We start from the raw sequence: 20845 nt of genomic DNA, 5'->3' as shown, positions 1-20845 counted from the left end.
CACAATGGCCAGATGTTAGCCAGAGCCACGTAGTACTTACCTTCCAGACCAGTGTTTCCCAACCAGGGTGCCTCCAGCTGTTGCAAAACTACAACTCGCAGCATGCTCGGACAGCCGAAGGCTGTCCGAGCATGCTGGGAGTTGTAGTTTTGCAACAGCTGGAGGCACCCTAACTGGGAAACACTGTTCCAGACAGTAATGGACATGCTTAGGAAGGATCCCTGCTTGTGGGTCCACCATAACACTGAGGCTATCTTTTTGTCAACTGGCTATTTCCTGTTGGAGTTCCCTCCCTCCAACTACAACCCCCAGAATTGCTTGTCTGTAAATGTAAGCTGAATTGTCTCCCACCCAAACATCAGTCACCCCACCCATTGCAGCACAGCTGAGCTCCCTTCCATGCTGTGCTGTGCTTGAAACTACAATTCCTCGGCAGCCCTGTGGAGAATAATCTCCCTCCATCCAGCGGTCGCTCCACCCATTGACATCTGACTTCTCCTATCAACATCTGACTAGTGATGTAATGTCTCGGGCCCACGCTGAAACCTGAGAAATGCTGAGAAAACACTAATTTTGTATGCTGATAAAAAGAAACAGGAAAAGATCACAGAAGGATTGCAAAACCACCATGAAACACCGGTACAGACACCATTTTATGAACTACACTAACTTTACAGCCCCTGTAACATAGTCAAATAAAACAAAAAAATCCTGGAATACCCCTTTAAGGACTTTCAGGATTTTCCATTTTTGTACCATAACCTTTCAGTTTTCCACCTACAGACCCATAGTAGGCTTGTTTTTTGCTCTAACCAATTGTACTTTGTAATGACATCACTCATTGTAACTTCACTTTTGTGGGACAGGTACTGCGGAGAACGGTTGTGGCTGGAAGAAATCTTTGACCGTCTGGGCTGGACAGACATTCTAAAGGGACAGTGACCAACTGTGCTCAGAGAAGACGTCTCCTGTGAGTTACTCATTGTAACTATAGTCAATTATATGGTCTTCATAGACTTTGTAGAGCAGATATCTACTGCTGTATGGACACTGGGGGAGATTTATCTAAACCTGTCCAGAGGAAAAGTTAAAGGGGTATTCCAGGATTTTTTTTTATTTGACTATGCTAACGGGGCTGTAAAGTTAGAGCAGTTCATAATATAGTGTCTGTACCTGTGTGTGATGGTTTTCTCACAATTCTTCTGTGATTTTCACCCCAATATTTATTTTTACCAGCATACAAAATGACTGTTGTCTCGGATTTTTCCCAGGTTGCAATGGGGCCGAGACCTAACATCACTAGTCAGCTGATGACAGGGAGCCTGTCTGCTTCACTGGGTGGAGGCATCGCTTGGTGGGAGAGAGATCAATCTGCAACTAATGCAACAGCTGTAGGCACCCTGATTGAAAACCACAGGTCTTTAGAATGGATGCACCTCATTCATGTTTCAATGGGTGGGGTGGCTGATGTGTGGGAGGGAGGAAAATGGAATTATGGGATTTGTAGGCAAAAGAAGAAAACTCAAACAGGAAATACCAGTTCACAAAAAGCTAGCCACAGTGTTATGGTAATCTCACAACATAGCCATTTAGCCCCAAGACAAGCGCAGATCCTTCCTAAGCATGTCCATTACTGTCTACCAGGTACGTACTAAAATCACCTTATGGTGGATAAACCCTTTAAATTGCCCATAGCAACCAATCAGATCGCTTCTTTCATTTTTGAAGACGCCTTTTCAAAAAATGAAAGAAGCGATCTGATTGGTTGCTTTGGGCAATTCAGCAACTTTTCCTCTGGACAGGTTTTGATAAATCTCCCCACACTGTGTACGGTCTATTTATAGTTTTGTTTTTAATAAGTAACAGTATGACGATAATATATGGTTATGGCGTGGCAGAATCATTTTTAACACCCTTCTTTAACCCCCTTCCCGACCCATGACATACATGTACGTCATGGGTCGGGTGGGCGGACATGACGGGGGCCCACGGGTCGGGTTCACGTCATGTCCGGGAGATGTCCGCTGTTATCATGAAGGGGTTAAAGGAGATATCCAGTGCTGAAAAACTTATCTCCTATCCGTTACGTTTCCGTTACGGATACGTTTCAGATCGCAGGGGGTCCGACCGCTGGGGCCCCCCGCGATCTCCTGTACGGGGCCCCAGGTCGCTGGCCAGATAGCGGGTGTCGACCACCGCACGAAGCTGCAGCTGACACGCCCCCTCAATACAATTCTATGGCAGAGTCGGAGTGCTGCCTTAGGCAATCTCTGGCTCTGCCATAGCAATGTATTGAGGGGGCGTGTCAGCTGCAGCTTTGTGCGGTAGTCGACACCCGGGGGGCCCCGTACAGGAGATTGCGGGGGGCCCCAGCAGTTGGACCCCCCCCCCCTGCGATCTGAAACTTTTACGTTTTTCAGCACTGGACTACCCCTTTAAACAGATTTGTAAATTACTTCTATTAAAAAATCTCAATGCTTCCAGTACTTATCAGCTGCTGTATACTACAGAGGAAGTTCTTTTCTTTTTGTACTTTCCTTTCTGTCTGGCCACAGTGCTCTCTGCTGACACCTCTGTCCATAACAGGAACTCTCCGTAGTAGGAGCAAATCCCCATAGCAAACCTATCCTGCTCCGGACAGTTCCTAAAATGGACAGAGGTGTCAGCAGAGAGCACTGTGATCAGACAGAAAATAAATTCAAAAATAAAAGAACTTCCTGTGGAGCATACAGCAGCTGATAAGTACTGGAAGGATTAAGATTTTTTAATAGAAGTAATGTACAAATCTGTTAAACTTTCTGGCACCAGCTGATTTAAAAAAAAAAACATTTCCACCGGAGTACCCCTTTAAGAAAATCCTGCGTACACAAGCTTAGTGTGCATTCAAACCAAGATAGCTGTTGCGTGTCAGTCCAGGAAGTATACACATAAGTGACACATTTATTTCTGTATATACATACACAATCTCAGTAAAGACATGTACAGAATCATTCAACCACACAAACTACACAAACACTATATGCAGCACTAAATGTCGTAGACACTTCAGAAGTTTTGATCTGTCGGCATCTGAGAATTTATCCAGTCATAATAATCCGATCCGTATAATATCAATGATTTTGGGTTATATGTAAAAAACGCTCTTTATATATATATTTACAATTGTCCACAATATATTCTGCTTGTCTGTGCAGGGACTGATCACTTCCTTTCATGATGATGTCTCATTGGTTCCATGTCCCATCACTCCTCTGAGTGCCTACAGAATGTAATACAGTCCTGTCTGGTAAGAATACATCCAATAGTCCATTGTCTGGAGCCGCAGGGTTGTAGGGTTCTACTTTAACTCAGCCGCCAATATGGCAAATCCCTGAAATGAAGAAATTATAGTCTGAGTTATATCCAATAGCAACAAAGCTTCTTATTATACCAGGGACAGTCAGCACCTCCATCCTGAACCATCCACAGGATCAGTAATGATTCAACTGCTGGGACCTCCACCGATCACAGGATCAGACATGAGGTTCTTGTAATCAATAGGAATCCCAGTGGTCAGGATCAGACACCCATCACCTGTCCTGCACATACGTGATGGAGATTCTTTCTGGAGGAACCAAAGTAAGCTCCCTTTGGGAGATACAATATTGATTATCTATCTATCTATCTCACATCTATCTATCTATATATCTCATATCTATCTATCTCATATCTATCTATCTATCTCATATCTATCTATCTATCTATCTATCTATCTCACATCTATCTATCTATCTCATATATATCTATCTATCTATCTATCTCATATCTATCTATCTCACATCTATCTATCTATCTATCTATCTATCTCATATCTATCTATCTCATATCTATCTATCTATCTCATATCTATCTATCTCATATCTATCTATCTATCTCATATCTATCTATCTATCTATCTCATATCTATCTATATTATCTATCTATCTCATATTTATCTATCTCATATCTATCTATCTCCTATCTATCTATCTCATATCTATCTATCTCATATCTATCTATCTCATATCTATCTATCTCATATCTATCTCATATCTATCTATCTCATATCTATCTATCTCATATCTATCTCATATCTATATATCTATCTCATATCTATCTATCTATCTCATATCTATCTATCTCATATCTATCTATCTCATATCTATCTATCGCATATCTATCTATCTCATATCTATATATCTATCTCATATCTATCTATCTATCTATCTCATATCTATCTATCTCATATCTATCTATCTATCTCATATCTATATATCTATCTCATATCTATCTATCTATCTATCTCATATCTATCTATCTATCTCATATCTATATATCTCATATCTATCTATCGATCTCATATCTATCTATCTATCTATCTCATATCTATCTATCTATCTCATATCTATCTCATATCTATCTCATATCTATCTATATTATCTATCTATCTCATATCTATCTATCTATCTCATATCTATCTATCTCATATCTATCTATCTATCTATCTCATATCTATCTATCTCATATCTATCTATCGATCTCTTATCTATCTATCTATCTTATCTATCTATCTATCTATCTATCTATCTCATATCTATCTCATATCTATCTATCTATTTATCTATCTCACATCTATCTATGCCCTGTCTGTGGAAGTGCTGGGGATACCTGCGTACAGTGCTCAGCAATCGGATCCCGCACAATCAGACACCTATCCCTAAGTTTTAAAGTAGTGGAGTCCATTAAAATTACCCCCCCCCCCCCCCCCCACCTTCTTCTGCATAAATGTCTGCAGACACCCGTGGTAAAGGACGGTTAGAAACTTGTGCCAGGTGTCCATGAGAGTTTGTGGTCATTGCCTTATTCTATCTACTCTCTTAGACAGGACTTGGCCACGTTAGACAATAAGGCTAGATTCAGACTATGGAATCTCCGGGCAGAAAATTTCCGCCCGGAGATTCCGAGTGCGGCCAGTGCTGACAGTATCAGTCGGCGCTAGGACCGCGCGGACACTGCAGTCTCCAATAGACTGCAATGTGTTCCACGAGTATTTCCGCCTGAAGAATGAGCAACACCATTCTTCAGGCGGAAATTTCCAAGCAGATTTTCCGTTGACAATTTCCGCTTCACAAATTCCGAAGTGTGAATTTGTGAACGGAAACCCATTCACTACACTATACATTTTAGCAAGCGGAATTTCCGCCTGCAATTTCAAAGCGGAATTGCAGGCGGAAATTCCATAGTCAATTTGTTCCCATCTTTCCTGCTGAAGACGACTCGGATTAGGTTGCACAAACTCCAGATATAATTGGTTGGGTATCGCTTGGAAGGAACCTGATATGGAGCCATCCATATGGTGGGCACTGAGTCACTCAAAGGGGTACTCCGCTGCTCAGTGTCTCAAACAAACTCTTCCGAACGCTGGCGCCCGGAGGTTGTGACGTCATAGCCCCGCCCCCTCATGAAGTCACAGCCCGCCTCCTCAATGCAAGTCTATGGGAGGGGGCGTGATAGCCGTCACGCCCCCTCCCATAGACTTGCATTGAGGGGGTGGCGGGGCGTGATGTCATGAGGGGGTGGGACTATGATGTCACGAGCTCCCGGCACCGGTTCCAACGTCAGGCATCCATTTTGAAAAACAACAATTTGGTCTTAAAGGGGTACTCTGCTGTTCAGCATTTGGAACACACTGTTACGAATGTTGGAGCTCGTGACACCATAGCCCCGCCCCCTCAAAATGTCACGCCCCGCCTCCTCAATGCAAGTCTATGGGAGGGGGCGTGACACCCGTCACGCCCCCTCCCATAGACTTGCATTGAGGGGCGGGGCGTGACATCACGAGGGGGCTGGGCTATGGTGTCACGAGCTCTAACATTCGTAACAGTGTGTTCCAAATGCTGAACAGCGGAGTACCCCTTTAAATACATCATCAAGCGAGCGAGAACAATTTTCAGCACAATTCAAGGCACAGAAAGTATCTCTTACGGATGGGCAACGAACCACCCTACTACCTAATAGACAAGTGAGGTATATAGCAGTATACAGGAGGAATCGTCTCACCTGCTCCATACGGACAGAAGCATTTTTCAGGAAGGTGCTGGGGATGAGAACCCCACTGGCCAAATTTTCTGCAAGGTAAAATTATATTATATTTATATTTTATGAATAGATTTAGTAGAAAATGGCGAAATATAGTCTTATTAGCGTCGCTGTTGTATTTCTTACCATTAACAACCGGTACAACCACCTCGCGAAAGAGCCGCTGGACTCCATTTTCTGTTACGACCCCCTGGGACAGTGAGAATGTCATTTATTGTTACAAAATTCTGGACAAGGCATTCATTGCTGCACTGACTATAGTGGTTGTAGTTTTGCAACAGCTGGAGGCACCTTGGTTGGGAAACACTGGCTTATAGTCATGGAATCTGAGCCAAGTTGTACTACAATACAATGTGATGGGGAAGTGGAATAATTCCACAAAGTCCAGGAAGGGAGGGGGCGGGACTAGCATTCCTCTGTGCTCACTCCTGTCCTATCTAAACAGAGAGGAAGGGGTTACAGAGCAGGCTGCAGTGAGTGGATGAAGAGACCCAGCACAGCACAGCAGACTCAGGGAGGAAGTGAATACATGGTGAGTGAGGGCGGGCTCAGTGGTTGCCTCAGACCCTTCCTGAGCAGTGGATGTCAGAATGAGTGAGAAGCAGGACAGAGGGATTTGTATACGGAAGCTAGACACATAAAAAAAGACATGTAAAGCATCTGAATGACCTAGTGAGTAACATAAAGAAGCAATATTTTTTCTGTGATATGACAGGAGCCCTTTAAAGGGGTATTCCAGCAAAAACTTTTTTTTTTTAAATATATATCAACTGGCTCCAAAAAGTTAAACAGATTTGTAAATGACTTTTATTAAAAAATCTTAATCCTTCCAATAATTATCAGCTGCTGAAGTTGAGTTGTTCTTTTCCGTCTGGCAACAGTGCTCTCTGCTGACATCTCTGCTTGTCTCGGGAACTGCACAGAGTAGAAGAGGTTTGCTATGGGGATTTGCTTCTACTTTGGACAGTTCCCGAGACAGGTGTCAACAGAGATCACTTAGACAGAAAAGAACAACTCAACTTCAGCAGTTCATAAGTACTGAAAGGATTAAGATTTTTTTTTTATAGAAGTAATTTACAAATCTGTTTAACTTTCTGGAGCCAGTTGATATATATAAAAAAAAGTTTTTTTTCCAGGATAACCCCTTTAAGGTAAACCCTAAGGTTGACTTAAAGGGGTATTCCAGGCAAAAAACTTTTTTATATGTATCAACTGGCTCTGGAAAGTTAAACAGATTTGTAAATTACTTCTATTAAAAAATCTTAATCCTTCCAATAGTTATTAGCTTCTGAAGTTGAGTTGTTGTTTTCTGTCTAACTGCTCTCTGATGACTCACGTCCCGGGAGCTGTGCAGTTCCTATGGGGATATTCTCCCATCATGCACAGCTCCCGGGATGTGACATCATCATTGAGCAGTTAGACAGAAAACTTCAGAAGCTAATAACTATTGGAAGGATTAAGATTTTTTAATAGAAGTAATTTACAAATCTGTTTAACTTTCCAGAGCCAGTTGATATATAAAAAAAGTTTTTGCCTGGAATACCCCTTTAAAGGGGTACTCCAGTGGAAAACATATTTTTTTTTAACCAACTGATGCCAGAAAGTTAAACAGATTTGTAAATTACTTCTATTAAAAATCTTTATCCTTCCAGTACTTATCAGCTGCTATATACTATGGAGAAAGTTCTTTTCTTTTTGGATTTCTTTATTTTTTTTCTGTCCACGGTGGTCTCTGCTGACACCCTTGTCCGTATCAGGAACTGTCCAGAACAGGAGCAAATCCCCATAGCAAACCTCTCCTGCTCTGGACAGTTCCTGATACAGACAGAGGTGTCAGCAGAGACAGTGGACAGAAAAAAAAAAAAATCTATCTAAAAACAAAAGAACTTTCTCTGTTATATACAGCCGCTAATAAGTACTGGAAGGATAATGATTTTTTAATAGAAGTAATTTACAAATCTTTTTAACTTTCTGGCACCAGTTGAATAAAAAAAAAAAAATTCCAACGGAGTACCCCTTTAATAAAGGATTGATGGGTATTTGGCCTACCTTTTGTACTTTTATGGTTTGTTGACTCCCTTCTATCTGTAACCTGTGGGAAGACAAATTATAACTTTAGTATATAATGTCCCAATAGTCACATGTGAAAGCAGTATTCTGTATTATCATCTATTATTTATATATATATATATATATATATATATATATATATATATATATATACACCGTGTATATATATATATATATATATATATATATATATATATAGATATATATATAAATATATTATAGCGTTTATCCTCAGTGCTGTGATCCCCATTCAGACCAAAAAACTTGTTATGGAGTCATCATCAATATTCTATTCCTGATAACTGAGAGGGAAGAGCAATATATCTATATAAAATCCCTCTAGTACAGTGGTCTCCAAAATGTGGACCTCCAGCTGTTGCAAAGCTGCAACTCGCAGGATGCCCGGACAGCCAACGGCTGTCCGGGCATGCTGCTAGTTGTAGTTTTGCAACAGCCGGAGGCACCCTGGTTGGGAAACACTGCATTTGAAGATCATTGCACTATATAAAGTCATAAAACAATATAACAACCACATAATGCATTACTATATAAAAATATGTTTGTTTGTGATAGTGCTTTAAGCTGGTTTCAGGTACATCTTTGCAAAACATTCAACTTTCTAATATACTTCATAAAAAAAATGTTCTCTCCTTTTTTTTATAGAATTATGGCTTATAAAAAAAAAAAAAAAAAAAACACTAGGGGTCCCCATATCATCCCTAACATTATCTGCAGCATCATCTTTGTCTCAGCTGAAGCACGGGCAGGGACAAAGTCCAGGAAGTGAGGGCGGGACTAGAACTGATCTGTGCTCACTCCTGTCCTATCAGACTGCAGCATGAAAACAGAGAGGAGGGGGTTACAGAGCAGCCTGCAGTGATTGGATGAAGAGATACAGCACAGCAGACTCAGGGAGGAAGTGATTACTAGTGAGGAGCAGCAGGGGCCTTATTCGAATTCACTATATTTGGCAAATATATGGATGAATATTTGTCCTATGTTCGCGAAATTCGCATAATCGCAATGTTCGTTTTTTTTTAGCGAAAATTCATAATGAAATTCGCATAGGGCCCATGCGCAATTATATCTTTCACCTAAAAGGGATCAGTGTCCAGTCTGGAAGTTTCGATATTCGCATAAAAATTTGCATAAAAAAAACGAATATACGTCATTACGAATATATATCACTATATTCTAAATATTCGCAAAATCGCAAAGTGCCGATATTCGCGGTCAAAATTAGCATTTTAACTATTCACCCTCAACACTAGTGAATACATGATGAGTGAGGGCGGACTCAGTGCTTGCCTTGGACACGCCCCTTCCCAAGTAGTGGATGTCAGAATGAGAAAACAGCAAAACAGAGGAATTTGTGAGTCAAATACAGAAGCTAGACATATAAAAAAAGACATGTAAAGAATCTGCATGATCTGGTGAGGAACATATAAAAGCATTTATTATTAAACCCTGAACTTACCTGACTAATTCAATAGAACCTGTGAGATTCAAACCTCGCGCCCCATTGGCTTCTGATAGTATAAAGTTGGCTTGAACACTGACCACCTATACAGGAAACACACACGTGTCACAGACTGACATCTTTACTTCATATGCTACAAGAGGTAGTCGAAATGCAAGGACTTACTATGTTAACACCAAAGATGTTCTCGGCTTCGGCTTTCGCAGGATGGGCAATTGTCTCCAACAACCCACCAAACTGGACGGTCATATTGTTAACCAGAATGAACGCTAACGGAGCCCTCGTAGCATGCATTTGGATTTTTACTGGCACGGGGTCTGGGAAATGTTGAGAAATCTAGAAAACAGCAGCACAACAGTTCATATCGGTGGCATCTGAAATCAATCTTCATTTGTTCCATCTTACTTGAGGTCAGTGGTTAACAGATTGAAAAATCACAGTTATATGACTCTACATATAGTAATTTTGACTCCTAAATCTACATGACTTTAATGGTCAATGTGCACATGGGTGCTGCTCTATTCTTTTTACAATTATTAGTGACTATTCACAGTAGTCATAGTGTTTGGCTGAGGCCGTATGAAGTCCTAATAACTGTCAACTATATTTACCTTCAAGGCACCAATGCATAGTTGTAGCTATAAGATACATAGACGACGTTTTATTTTACCAACTTTACTTTGACATGTTATTTTGTTCCCATCTATGACTGGGGCTAGATAGCAGGTTAATGTTGTAATAAAGTTGGACTTTTTCAATAGTCATAAGGTTGCTTGCAACTTTCTTGCCCAAAAACCTTGGTCTTTATTAAGGTCCTTTATTAAGAAAGTTCTTCCTTTTGCTTGTGCAGCCTTTACAGTGTGCTGTATGAGCTCTGTTTTCTTCCTTTACCTGTACACAGCCTGTATGATTCTCCTTGTACCTGCTCTTCTTTCTAATTATTATTTTTTTAAATTTATTTAGCATTTTAAGAATTCTTCTTTCTAATTATAACATATTTTTTCTCTGAGTAGCAGCTAAATGTTAGGAAATTTGTAATAAAGACTATTTAGAAAGTTGCTTTATTTTGCTTTCAGGAAACAAATCAACAATACAAAAATAAAATAATAAGTTCATAGGTGTCCATAGCCTTTACACAAGATATAGTCGATCACAGCTTTGCCTTCCTGAAGATCCATACCCTAATATAATACACTCACCTCTGGCATGTAGGCAGACAGCTCTGAGGTTGTAAACTCTTTGGATCCCTGCACAAGAAAATTACTGCATCAGTAACAGGTAAGAAGACACTATACTATGCATGTACTACCACCCTGTGTACTACTCTTCATACTTACCGCCATTTGGGACACTTGAAAAGTCAAAAACCCAGCAGAGTAGTATGCAGCAGCAAGGGAATCGAATGAAGACTGGGAGGCTCCGATATAAATCATAGCACCATCTTGGTCTGGGAGTGTCATGGGTTCTGGAGAGAAAGTTGTCTCACTATGGGATTCATTATGTAAGCGGAAAAGGCCCTGTGTGGGGGAGATAATCTCATTTTAGGAAAATTCATACTACATTATTCTTTTTGGCAGTAGTTATACATTTGAGTTATTTCATGTGTATGTAAGGGGTTTTCCGACCTCTCCATACACATGAACATTCATTTTTTGCCAATATCATGCACACTCACCATCCGCTAGTCCTACACACCATGTACTTTATTCTAGCACAGCTGCATCTACAGTCATGGCCCTAAATGTTGGCACCCCTGAAATTTTTCTAGAAAATGAAGTATTTCTCACAGAAAAGGATTGCAGTAACACATGTTTTGCTATACACATGTTTATTCCCTTTGTGTGTATTGGAACTAAACCAAAAAAGGGAGGGAAAATAGCAAATTGGACATAATGTAACAACAAACTCCAAAAATGGGCTGGACAAAATTATTGGCACCCTTTCAAATTCCAAAAAGCATGGGCAACAGAAAGAGGAGAAGAGAACTGAGGACTTGAGAACCAAAATTGTGGAAAAATATCAACAATCTCCAACAAAGTCCACCTCCAGAGATCTAGATTTGCCTTTGTCCACAGTGCGCAACATTATCAAGAAGTTTGCAACCCATGAAACTGTAGCTAATCTCCCTGGGCGTAAATAGAAGAGAAAAATTGATGAAAGGTGTCAACGCAGGATAGTAGGATGGCGGATAAGCAGCTCCAAACAAGTTCCAAAGATATTCAAGCTGTCCTGCAGGCTCAGGGAGCATCAGTGTCAGCGTGAGCTATTCGTCTACATTTAAATGAAATGAAACGCTATGGAGAAGACCCAGGAGGACCCCACTATGGAGGAGACCCAGGAGGACCCCATTGCTGACACAGAGACATAAAAAAGCAAGACTACATTTTGCCAAAATGAACTTGAGTAAGCCAAAAACCTTCTGGGAAAAGGTCTTGCGGACAGATGAGACCAAGATAGAGCTTTTTGGTAAAGCCCATCATTCTACTGTTTACCGAAAACGGAATGAGGCCTACAAAGAAATGAACACAGTACCTACAGTGAAATATGGTGGATGTTCAATGATGTTTTGGGGTTGTTTTGCTGCCTCTGGCACTGGGGGCCTTGAATGTGTACAAGACATCATGAAATCTGAGGATTACCAACAGATTTTGGGTCGCACTGTACAGCCCAGTGTCAGAAAGCTGGGTTTGTGTCTGAGATCTTGGGTCTTCCAGCAGGACAATGACCCCAAACATACGTCAAAAAGCACCAGAAATGGATGGCAACAAAGCGCTGGAGAGTTCTGAAGTGGCAGCAATGAGTCCAGATCTAAATCCCATTGATCACCTGTGAAGAGATCTTATAATTACTGTTGGGAAAAGGCGCCTTCCAATAAGAGAGACCTGGAGCAGAAAGGAAGAGTGGTCCAACATTCCGGCTGAGAGGTGTAAGAAGCTTATTGATAGTTATAGGAAGCGGCTGATTTCAGTTATTTTTTCCAAACGGTGTGCAACCAAATATTAAGTAAAGGGTGCCAATAATTTTGTTTAGACCATTTTTGGAGTTTGGTGACATTATGTCCAATTTGCTTTTTTTCCCTCCCTTTTTTGGTTTAGTTCCAATACACACAAAGGGAATAAACATGTATATAGCAAAACATCTGTTACTGCAATCCTTTTCTGTGAGAAATACTTCATTTTCTAGAAAAATTTCAGGGGTGCCAACATTTACGGCCATGACTGTATATGTTTCATTATTGAAACTGCCTCGTGATCACCAACTTTACAGAAAATCACAGTGTTTAATGTGTCAGAGGAAGTGATCAGTCCTGGGTCAGCTGACTTCCTGTGAACTACAGAATTCGCATCACCTGCAAGATCCCTCCTACTAGCTCACAGACCCATCCCCTCTAGCTCTATCTGTATACTATTGTTGTTATCCCTATTGGATCACAATATATAGTAGTAATACACCTTCCCCAGCTCTATCTGTTTACTGCTGCTGCTATATCTATGGGATCAGTATATATAGTAGTTATACACTTCCCCCCAGCTTTATCTGTATACTGCTGCTGCTATCTCTATTGAATCAGGATATATAGTTGTTATACCCCTCCTCTCCCAGCTCTATCTGTATGCTGCTGCTGCTATATCTATGGGATCAGGAGATATAGTAGTTATACACCTCCCCCCAGCTTTATCTGTATACTGCTATCTCTATTGAATCAGGATATATAGTAGTTATACCCCTCCTCTCCCAGCTCTATCTGTATACTGCTGCTATATCTATGGTATCAGGATTTATAGTAGTTATACACCTCCCCCCCCGCTCTACCTGTATACTGCTACTGCTATCTCTATTGAATCAGGATATATAGTAGTTATACCCCTCCAGCTCTATCTGTATACTGCTGCTGCTATCTCAGTGGGTTCAGGATTTATAGGAGTTATACACCCTCTGAGGCTTTCTTCAGCATTTTTGCTCTTTCTTTTTTTTTTCATGATTGTCTTGCAGTAAATATTGTGCTATTTACAGCAATTGTGCAATTCTCAATAAAACAAGAAAAATCGCAGCAAAAGTATGGCCAAAATGTGGTGAAAACATGTCAAGAATGCAGTAAGAATGCAAAATGTTAACACGGTCTGAGGACTTTAAAGGGGTATTCCAGGCCAAAACTTTTTTTTATATATCAACTGGCTCCGGAAAGTTAAACAGATTTGTAAATTACTTCTATTAAAAAATATTAATCCTTCCAATAGTTATTAGCTTCTGAAGTTGAGTTGCTGTTTTCTGTCTAACTGCTTTCTGATGACTCACGTCCCGGGAGCTGTGCAGCTCCTATGGGGATATTTTCCCATCATGCACAGCTCCCGGGACGTGACATCATCATTGAGCAGTTAGACAGAAAACTTCAGAAGCTAATAACTATTGGAAGGATTAAGATTTTTTAATAGAAGTAATGTACAAATCTGTTTAACTTTCCGGAGCCAGTTGATATATATAAAAAAGTTTTGGCCTGGAATGCCCCTTTAAATCTTCATAAAACACTTCAGTTGTGATCATAGGTCAAATCACTTTTTCCTTATGACTATGAATAAGAAAATGGCTTGACCAATGGGAAACTCTTACCTTCAGTCCTATGTTAGCGTAACGGCCTAAAATTTCTGGCTTATTGACAAGAGAGAAGTCGGCCTCTATGAAACGATTTAGTGACGAATTCACTGAAAAAAGGCAGAGCAATAAAATAACCGGATCAGTTCTCGATAGAGTTTGTTGGAGACAGAAAATGTCAGGATGTGGGTCTACCTCAACATATCATTGGTGCATACAGGTTGCGGTAGAATCAGGGCTCAAGTCCTGTAGGAACTAAGTTCCGGCACTTTTTCCACAGCAGGAACATCGTTCCCAAGTGCAGGAACTCACCCAAGATTTCCACTCAAGGGCTGGTCCTACAGGACCAGCCCTTGAGTGGAAATCTTGGGTGAGTTCCTGCACTTTTTTCCCAAGGACTTGACCCCCAACCATAATATAGTAAAATGGCATTGGCCGTCAAGGGGGCGGTCTTTTCAGAGCATGCATAATAAGTGGGGGACTGAAAATCTTCTCAAACAGGTCTTTTAGAGAGGTTTCACTGTATTTAGCACTAGGAATCGATATATATGGCCATTGCCCATCTGGTAACCCATTTTGTAGAGCATTTCTTGTACTCACACTTTAAATGGCTGACTGACTGATCCCATTTATCAACTTGATTTCTTATAGATGAACACAACTGAAAGAGATAACAGTGATTATATCTTTATTTATTGTAATGCACATAGTTATGCATGTCTACGGTATATAGGTTGGGCTCTGTGCACATTCCTTGCTTCTATCATAGATATGAGCTGAGTGTATTCTCTCTGTATTTACCTCTTATGTTCGCCATTGCATAGGCATTCAGTAGCATAAAGAACATCAGCCATCGACTATTATTGGCCAGTGGTACAGCGTCCTTTGACTTTGATTGACCATTGGTACCTTGACAATTGACTTTTATTGTCCATTGATACATCACCCATTCACTTCTATTGACCATCGGTACATCCTCCTTTGACTTCTATTGACTATTGGTATATTGCTCATTGACTTCTGTTGACCATTGTTACATCATCCATTGGCTTCTATTGACTATTGGAACATTGCCCATTGACTTCTATTGACTATTGGTTCATCGGCCATTGACTTCTATTGACCATTGGTACATTGCCCATTAACTAACTATTATTGAGCATTGGTACATCGCCCATTGACTTCTATTGACCATTGGTACCTTGCCTATTGACTTTAATTGACTATTGGCGCATCCCTAATTGACTTCTATTGATCATTTGTTCATCCTCCCTTGACTCCTATTGACTATTGATACACTGACCATTGACTTCTGTTGACCATTGGTACATCATCCATTGGCTTCTATTGACTATTGGTTCATTGGCCATTGACTTCTATTGAGCATTGGTACATCGTCCATTAACTATTATTGACCATTGGTACATCACCCATTGATTTTTATTGACCATTGGTACATCGCCCATTGACTTATATTGACCATTGGTACCTTGCCTATTGACTTTAATTGACCATTGGTGCATCCCCCATTGACTTCTATTGATCATTGGTACATCCTTCCTTGACTTCTATTCACTATTGGTGCATTGCCCATTGACTTCTGTTGACCATTGGTACATCACCCATTGACTTATATTGACCATTGGTACCTTGCCTATTGACTTTATTTGACCATTGGTGCATCCCTCATTGACTTCTATTTTCATTGGTACATCCTTCTTTGTCTTCTATTCACTATTGGTGCATTGCCCATTGATCATTGGTACATCATCCATTGGCTTCTATTGACTATTGGTTCATCACCCATTGACCTCTACTGACCATTGGTACATCGCCCATTGGTACTTCACCAATTGACTTCTATTTACCATTGGTACATCACCCATTGACTGTATTCCTCTGTACAAGACAGATCACCACCTGACCCCTTGTAAGCCTTTAATAATAAGATAATGATGCATCTACTCTCCTCTGCATTGAAATTGCAACACCAAGAAGAAAAGGCTTGTGGAACTCTGGAAATCACAGGATCAATAGACATGTTATTTATATAGAAATCATAAAAATATGGAAATTAAATATTCACAACTTCTTGAATTATTTAGTATCACGTGTGAGCACCACGTACAGAGGGTGTTGCAGGAGAGATCGCGGGGGTTCCCAGCGGCGGGACCCCGCAATCAGACATCTTATCCCCTATCCTTTGTATAGGGGATAAGATGTCTAGGAGCGGAGGGCCCCTTAAAGAGCGGTGACAAGGGGTCATTGGAACACCTGCAGCTAAACATCTGACCCATAGCTGAATGTAGAGCAAGCACATTACGATAGTTTGCTCAACTTGCTACATGACGTCCAACTTCACTTGCCGAACAGATTGGATCACAACGCGTCAATATATTAATCTGATGATCCGTCCGGGCAGAGGTTAATGAATGAAGCTCCTCCCACATGCCACAGATTGGAGCTCGGTGCTCGAAAATGTAATAATTTGCGGATGTTAGCAACAGCGTCTACTTCCTTGATTTGCTTAAAGGGGTACTCCGGTGGAAAATATATTTTTTTAAATCAACTGGTGCCAGAAAGTTAAACAGATTTGTAAATTACTTCTATTTAAAAATCTTAATCCTTTCAGAACGTATTAGCAGCTGTATGCTACAGAGGGAATTCTATTCTTTTGGAATTTCTTTTTTGTCTTGTCCACAGTGCTCTCTGCTGACACCTGATGCCCGTATCAGAAACTGTTTAGAGCAGGAGAAAATCACCATAGCAAACCTATTCTGCTCTGGACAGTTCCTGACAGGGACAGAGGTGTCAGCAGAGAGCAATGTGGACAAGACAAAAAAGAAATTCAGAAAGAAAAGAATTTCCTCTGTAGCATACAGCTGCTGAAAAGTACTGGAAGGGTAAAGATTTTTTCATAGAAGGCTTTTAACGTCTGTTTAACTTTCTGGCACCAGTTCATAAAAAAAAAAAAAAAAAAAGTTGTCCACCGGAGTACCCCTTTAACCTTACAGCTTGTCCTGAATTCTAGATACACTTTTGTTCTTACCTGCTGCGAAACTGTTTTTTTCACCACGTCTTGAACGGGTTGTTTTATGCTGTCCATGATATAGCTAAAAAGAATTACAAAAAATACACAAATTTTAGAATGACATTGTGGCATAATCTAGAATGTTCTATCATTGGAAGCAGCTTTCTTTTATCCTAATCTATTGTATCTGAGCATAAGAAAGAGAAGGAGATATTGAAGATATACTGTAGAACTCTTTACTAAAAACTTTTTCCTTGCATTATCATGCAAACAGCTGAATTTCCTAAAGGCTTCTGGTCTGGAGTCTATATTTATGCAGGAGGCGTGAGATCTGTACTTGTTAATGATTTCTGGTCTGGAGTCTATATTTATTCAGGAGGCGTGAGATCTGTACTTGTTAATGATTTCTGGTCTGGAGTCTGTATTTATTCAGGAGGCGTGAGATCTGTACTTGTTAATGATTTCTGGTCTGGAGTCTATATTTATTCAGGAGGCGTGAGATCTGTACTTGTTAATGATTTCTGGTCTGGAGTCTGTATTTATTCAGGAGGCGTGAGATCTGTACTTGTTAATGATTTCTGGTCTGGAGTCTATATTTATTCAGGAGGCGTGAGATCTGTACTTGTTAATGATTTCTGGTCTGCAGTCTGTATTTATACAGGAGGTGTGAGATCCGTATTTGTTTAGGGGTTCTGGTCTGGGGTCTATATTTATGCAGGAGGTGTGAGATCAATATTTTTTAAAGGGGTACTCCGCTGAAAACATCTTATCTCCTATCCAAACGATAGGGGATAAGATGTTTCTGGTTAATGGTTTCTGGTCTGGAGTCTGTATTTATGCAGAAGATGTGAGATCTGTATTTGTTTAAGGGTTCTGGTCTGGGGTCTGTATTTATACAGGAGGTGTGAGATCTGTATTTGTTTAGGGGTTCTGGTCTGTATTTATACAGGAGGTGTGAGATCTGTATTTGTTTAGGGGTTCTGGTCTGGGGTCTGTATTTATACAGGAGGTGTGAGATCTGTATTTGTTTAGGGGTTCTGGTCTGGGGTCTGTATTTATACAGGAGGTGTGAGATCTGTATTTGTTTAGGGGTTCTGGTCTGGGGTCTGTATTTATACAGGAGGTGTGAGATCTGTATTTGTTTAGGGGTTCTGGTCTGGGGTCTGTATTTATACAGGAGGTGTGAGATCTGTATTTGTTTAGGGGTTCTGCTCTGGGGTCTATATTTATGCAGGAGGTGTGATATCTGTATTTGTTTAGGGGTTCTGGTTTGGGGTCTGTATTTATACAGGAGGTGTGAGATCTGTATTTGTTTAGGGGTTCTGCTCTGGGGTCTATATTTATGCAGGAGGTGTGATATCTGTATTTGTTTAGGGGTTCTGGTTTGGGGTCTGTATTTATACAGGAGGTGTGAGATCTGTATTTGTTTAGGGATTCTGGTCTGGGGTCTGTATTTATACAGGAGGTGTGATATCTGTATTTGTTTAGGGGTTCTGGTCTGGGGTCTGTATTTATACAGGAGGTGTGAGATCTGTATTTGTTTAGGGATTCTGGTCTGGGGTCTGTATTTATACAGGAGGTGTGAGATCTGTATTTGTTTAGGGGTTCTGGTCTGGGGTCTGTATTTATACAGGAGGTGTGAGATCTGTATTTGTTTAGGGGTTCTGCTCTGGGGTCTATATTTATGCAGGAGGTGTGATATCTGTATTTGTTTAGGGGTTCTGGTTTGGGGTCTGTATTTATACAGGAGGTGTGAGATCTGTATTTGTTTAGGGGTTCTGGTCTGGGGTCTATATTTATGCAGGAGGTGTGATATCTGTATTTGTTTAGGGGTTCTGGTTTGGGGTCTGTATTTATACAGGAGGTGTGAGATCTGTATTTGTTTAGGGGTTCTGGTCTGGGGTCTATATTTATGCAGGAGGTGTGAGATCGGCATTTGTTAAAGGGGTACTCCGCTGAAAACATCTTATCAATCCCCTACCCAAAGGATAGGGGATAAGATGTTAATGGTTTCTGCTCTGGAGTCTGTATTTATGCTGGAGGTGTTAGATCAGTATTATTTTATGGTTTCTGCTCTGGGATCTGTATTAATGCAAGGGGTGTCAGATTTGTAATTGTTTAGGACTTATGGTCTGGAGTCTGTATTTTTCAGGAGGTGTGGGGGGGCCTATATTTTTTTCAAGTTTTCTTGTCTGGCATCTGTATTTATGCAGGAACCCTGAGGTCTGTTTTTATATAGAGCCTCTGGTCTGGGGTCTGTATTAGTTTTGGTGGTCTGCATTCATGTGATGAAGCATTGTCTGCACTATTTGAAATTTACAATATGTAGGTTTAGGGCATTTGAAATTTTTTAGGTAAAACTTTACTTTATACATCCTATTTCACAATCACCCTAATGTCCGTTGTCAATACTGATTAAAGGGATACTCCCGTGGAAAACTTTTTTTTTTCTTAAATCAAATGGTGCCAGAAAATTAAACAGATTTGTAAATTACTTCTAAAAAAATCTTAATCCTTCCAGTACTTATTAGGGGCTATATAGTACAGAGAAAATTATTTTCTTTTTAGATTTCTCTTCTGTCATGACCACAGTGCTCTCTGCTGACATCTCTGTCCATTTTAGGAACTGTCCAGAGCAGCATATGTTTGCAATGGGGATTTTCTCCTACTCTGGACAGTTCTTAAAATGGACAGCAGATGTCAGCAGAGAGCACTGTACTCGTGATGTCAGCAGAGAGCTCTGTGTTCCAAAAAGAAAAGAATTTCCTCTGTAGTATTCAGCAGCTAATAAGTACTGAAAGGATTAAAAAAAAATTTATAGAAGTAATTTACAAATCTGGTTAACTTTCTGGCACCAGTTGATTTAAAAAGTTTTCCACGGGAGTACCCCTTTAAGCTACATAAAAAAATATATTATTTAGAACTTTAGAATTGCATTTCGCATTTCCCTCTATACAAAATAGTTTGTAAGTAAGGTAAAAAAATAAAATAAAAAGAGTAATGTCTATACAATTATTATTATCATTATTATTATTATTTTTACCTAACGCCACCCAACATTTGGACATCCACATTCTGAACGCTGGCTTGGCAGTCCACCACGGCCATAGATGGTACACCAGGATCTATTCGATCGATCTCCAGGACCATGGAGATAGCTAACCCAGTTAAGGTCAGAACACTTGATCCACTGTCTTTGCTGAAATGAAAAGAAAAATGTCTTAGTTTACTTTGTATTATGATAATTAAAGGGTACCTCTCATCAAATAAACTTTTGATATATTTTAGATGAATGAATGTTGAATAACTTTCCAATAGCATGTTAATGAAAAATATGCTTCTTTCTATTGTATTTTTCCCGCTCAGTCCTGTCAGCAAGCATTTCTGACTCATGCTGGAGTCCTAAACACTCAGAGCTGCCAGCCTGCTTTGTTCACAGCCAAACAGGCTGTGAACAAAGCAGGCTGGCAGCTCTCAGTGTTCTCCTTTGTGAACAAAGCAGACTGGCAGCTCGTAGTGTTTAGGACTCCAGCATGAGTCTGAAATGCTTGCTGCCA

At 40.3% G+C, this 20845-nt stretch overlaps 2 protein-coding genes across 8 annotated transcripts in view; one reads left to right on the top strand and one right to left on the bottom strand.

The window, feature by feature from the left end:
- LOC130297691 (BPI fold-containing family C protein-like) overlaps positions 1 to 20845 on the top strand; it is an 88548-nt gene that overhangs the window by 396 nt on the left and 67307 nt on the right. For 2 of the 7 annotated variants that reach the window (XM_056550433.1, XM_056550435.1), the window contains exons 2-6: positions 867 to 970; positions 3195 to 3286; positions 9874 to 10077; positions 10744 to 10945; positions 20383 to 20460. The gene's annotated coding sequence lies outside the window, so the exon portion shown is untranslated. Of the gene's footprint in view, positions 1 to 866; positions 971 to 3194; positions 3287 to 6010; positions 6154 to 9873; positions 10078 to 10743; positions 10946 to 20382; positions 20461 to 20845 lie in introns of those variants that run through there. The other 5 variants (XM_056550434.1, XM_056550436.1, XM_056550437.1 and 2 more) reach the window with 5 other exon arrangements.
- The window catches only part of LOC130297692 (BPI fold-containing family C protein-like), a 62712-nt gene continuing 45108 nt past the window's right edge, over positions 3242 to 20845 (bottom strand). The window contains exons 9-20 of the mRNA XM_056550440.1: positions 20332 to 20487; positions 17307 to 17370; positions 14858 to 14918; positions 14276 to 14367; positions 11005 to 11184; positions 10867 to 10914; positions 9833 to 10003; positions 9665 to 9750; positions 8167 to 8209; positions 6244 to 6307; positions 6079 to 6146; positions 3242 to 3370 (exon numbers count right to left, since the gene is read on the bottom strand). Coding sequence (XP_056406415.1) covers positions 3338 to 3370; positions 6079 to 6146; positions 6244 to 6307; positions 8167 to 8209; positions 9665 to 9750; positions 9833 to 10003; positions 10867 to 10914; positions 11005 to 11184; positions 14276 to 14367; positions 14858 to 14918; positions 17307 to 17370; positions 20332 to 20487 — 1066 coding nt within the window. The 3' untranslated portion in view covers positions 3242 to 3337. The remainder of the gene's footprint in view (positions 3371 to 6078; positions 6147 to 6243; positions 6308 to 8166; positions 8210 to 9664; positions 9751 to 9832; positions 10004 to 10866; positions 10915 to 11004; positions 11185 to 14275; positions 14368 to 14857; positions 14919 to 17306; positions 17371 to 20331; positions 20488 to 20845) is intronic.

The sequence above is a fragment of the Hyla sarda genome, chromosome 13 (assembly GCF_029499605.1).
Source record: "Hyla sarda isolate aHylSar1 chromosome 13, aHylSar1.hap1, whole genome shotgun sequence".
NCBI lineage: Eukaryota > Metazoa > Chordata > Amphibia > Anura > Hylidae > Hyla > Hyla sarda.
The sequence above is the reverse complement of the archived record's forward strand: the minus strand, read 5'-3'. Positions and strand labels throughout refer to the sequence as shown.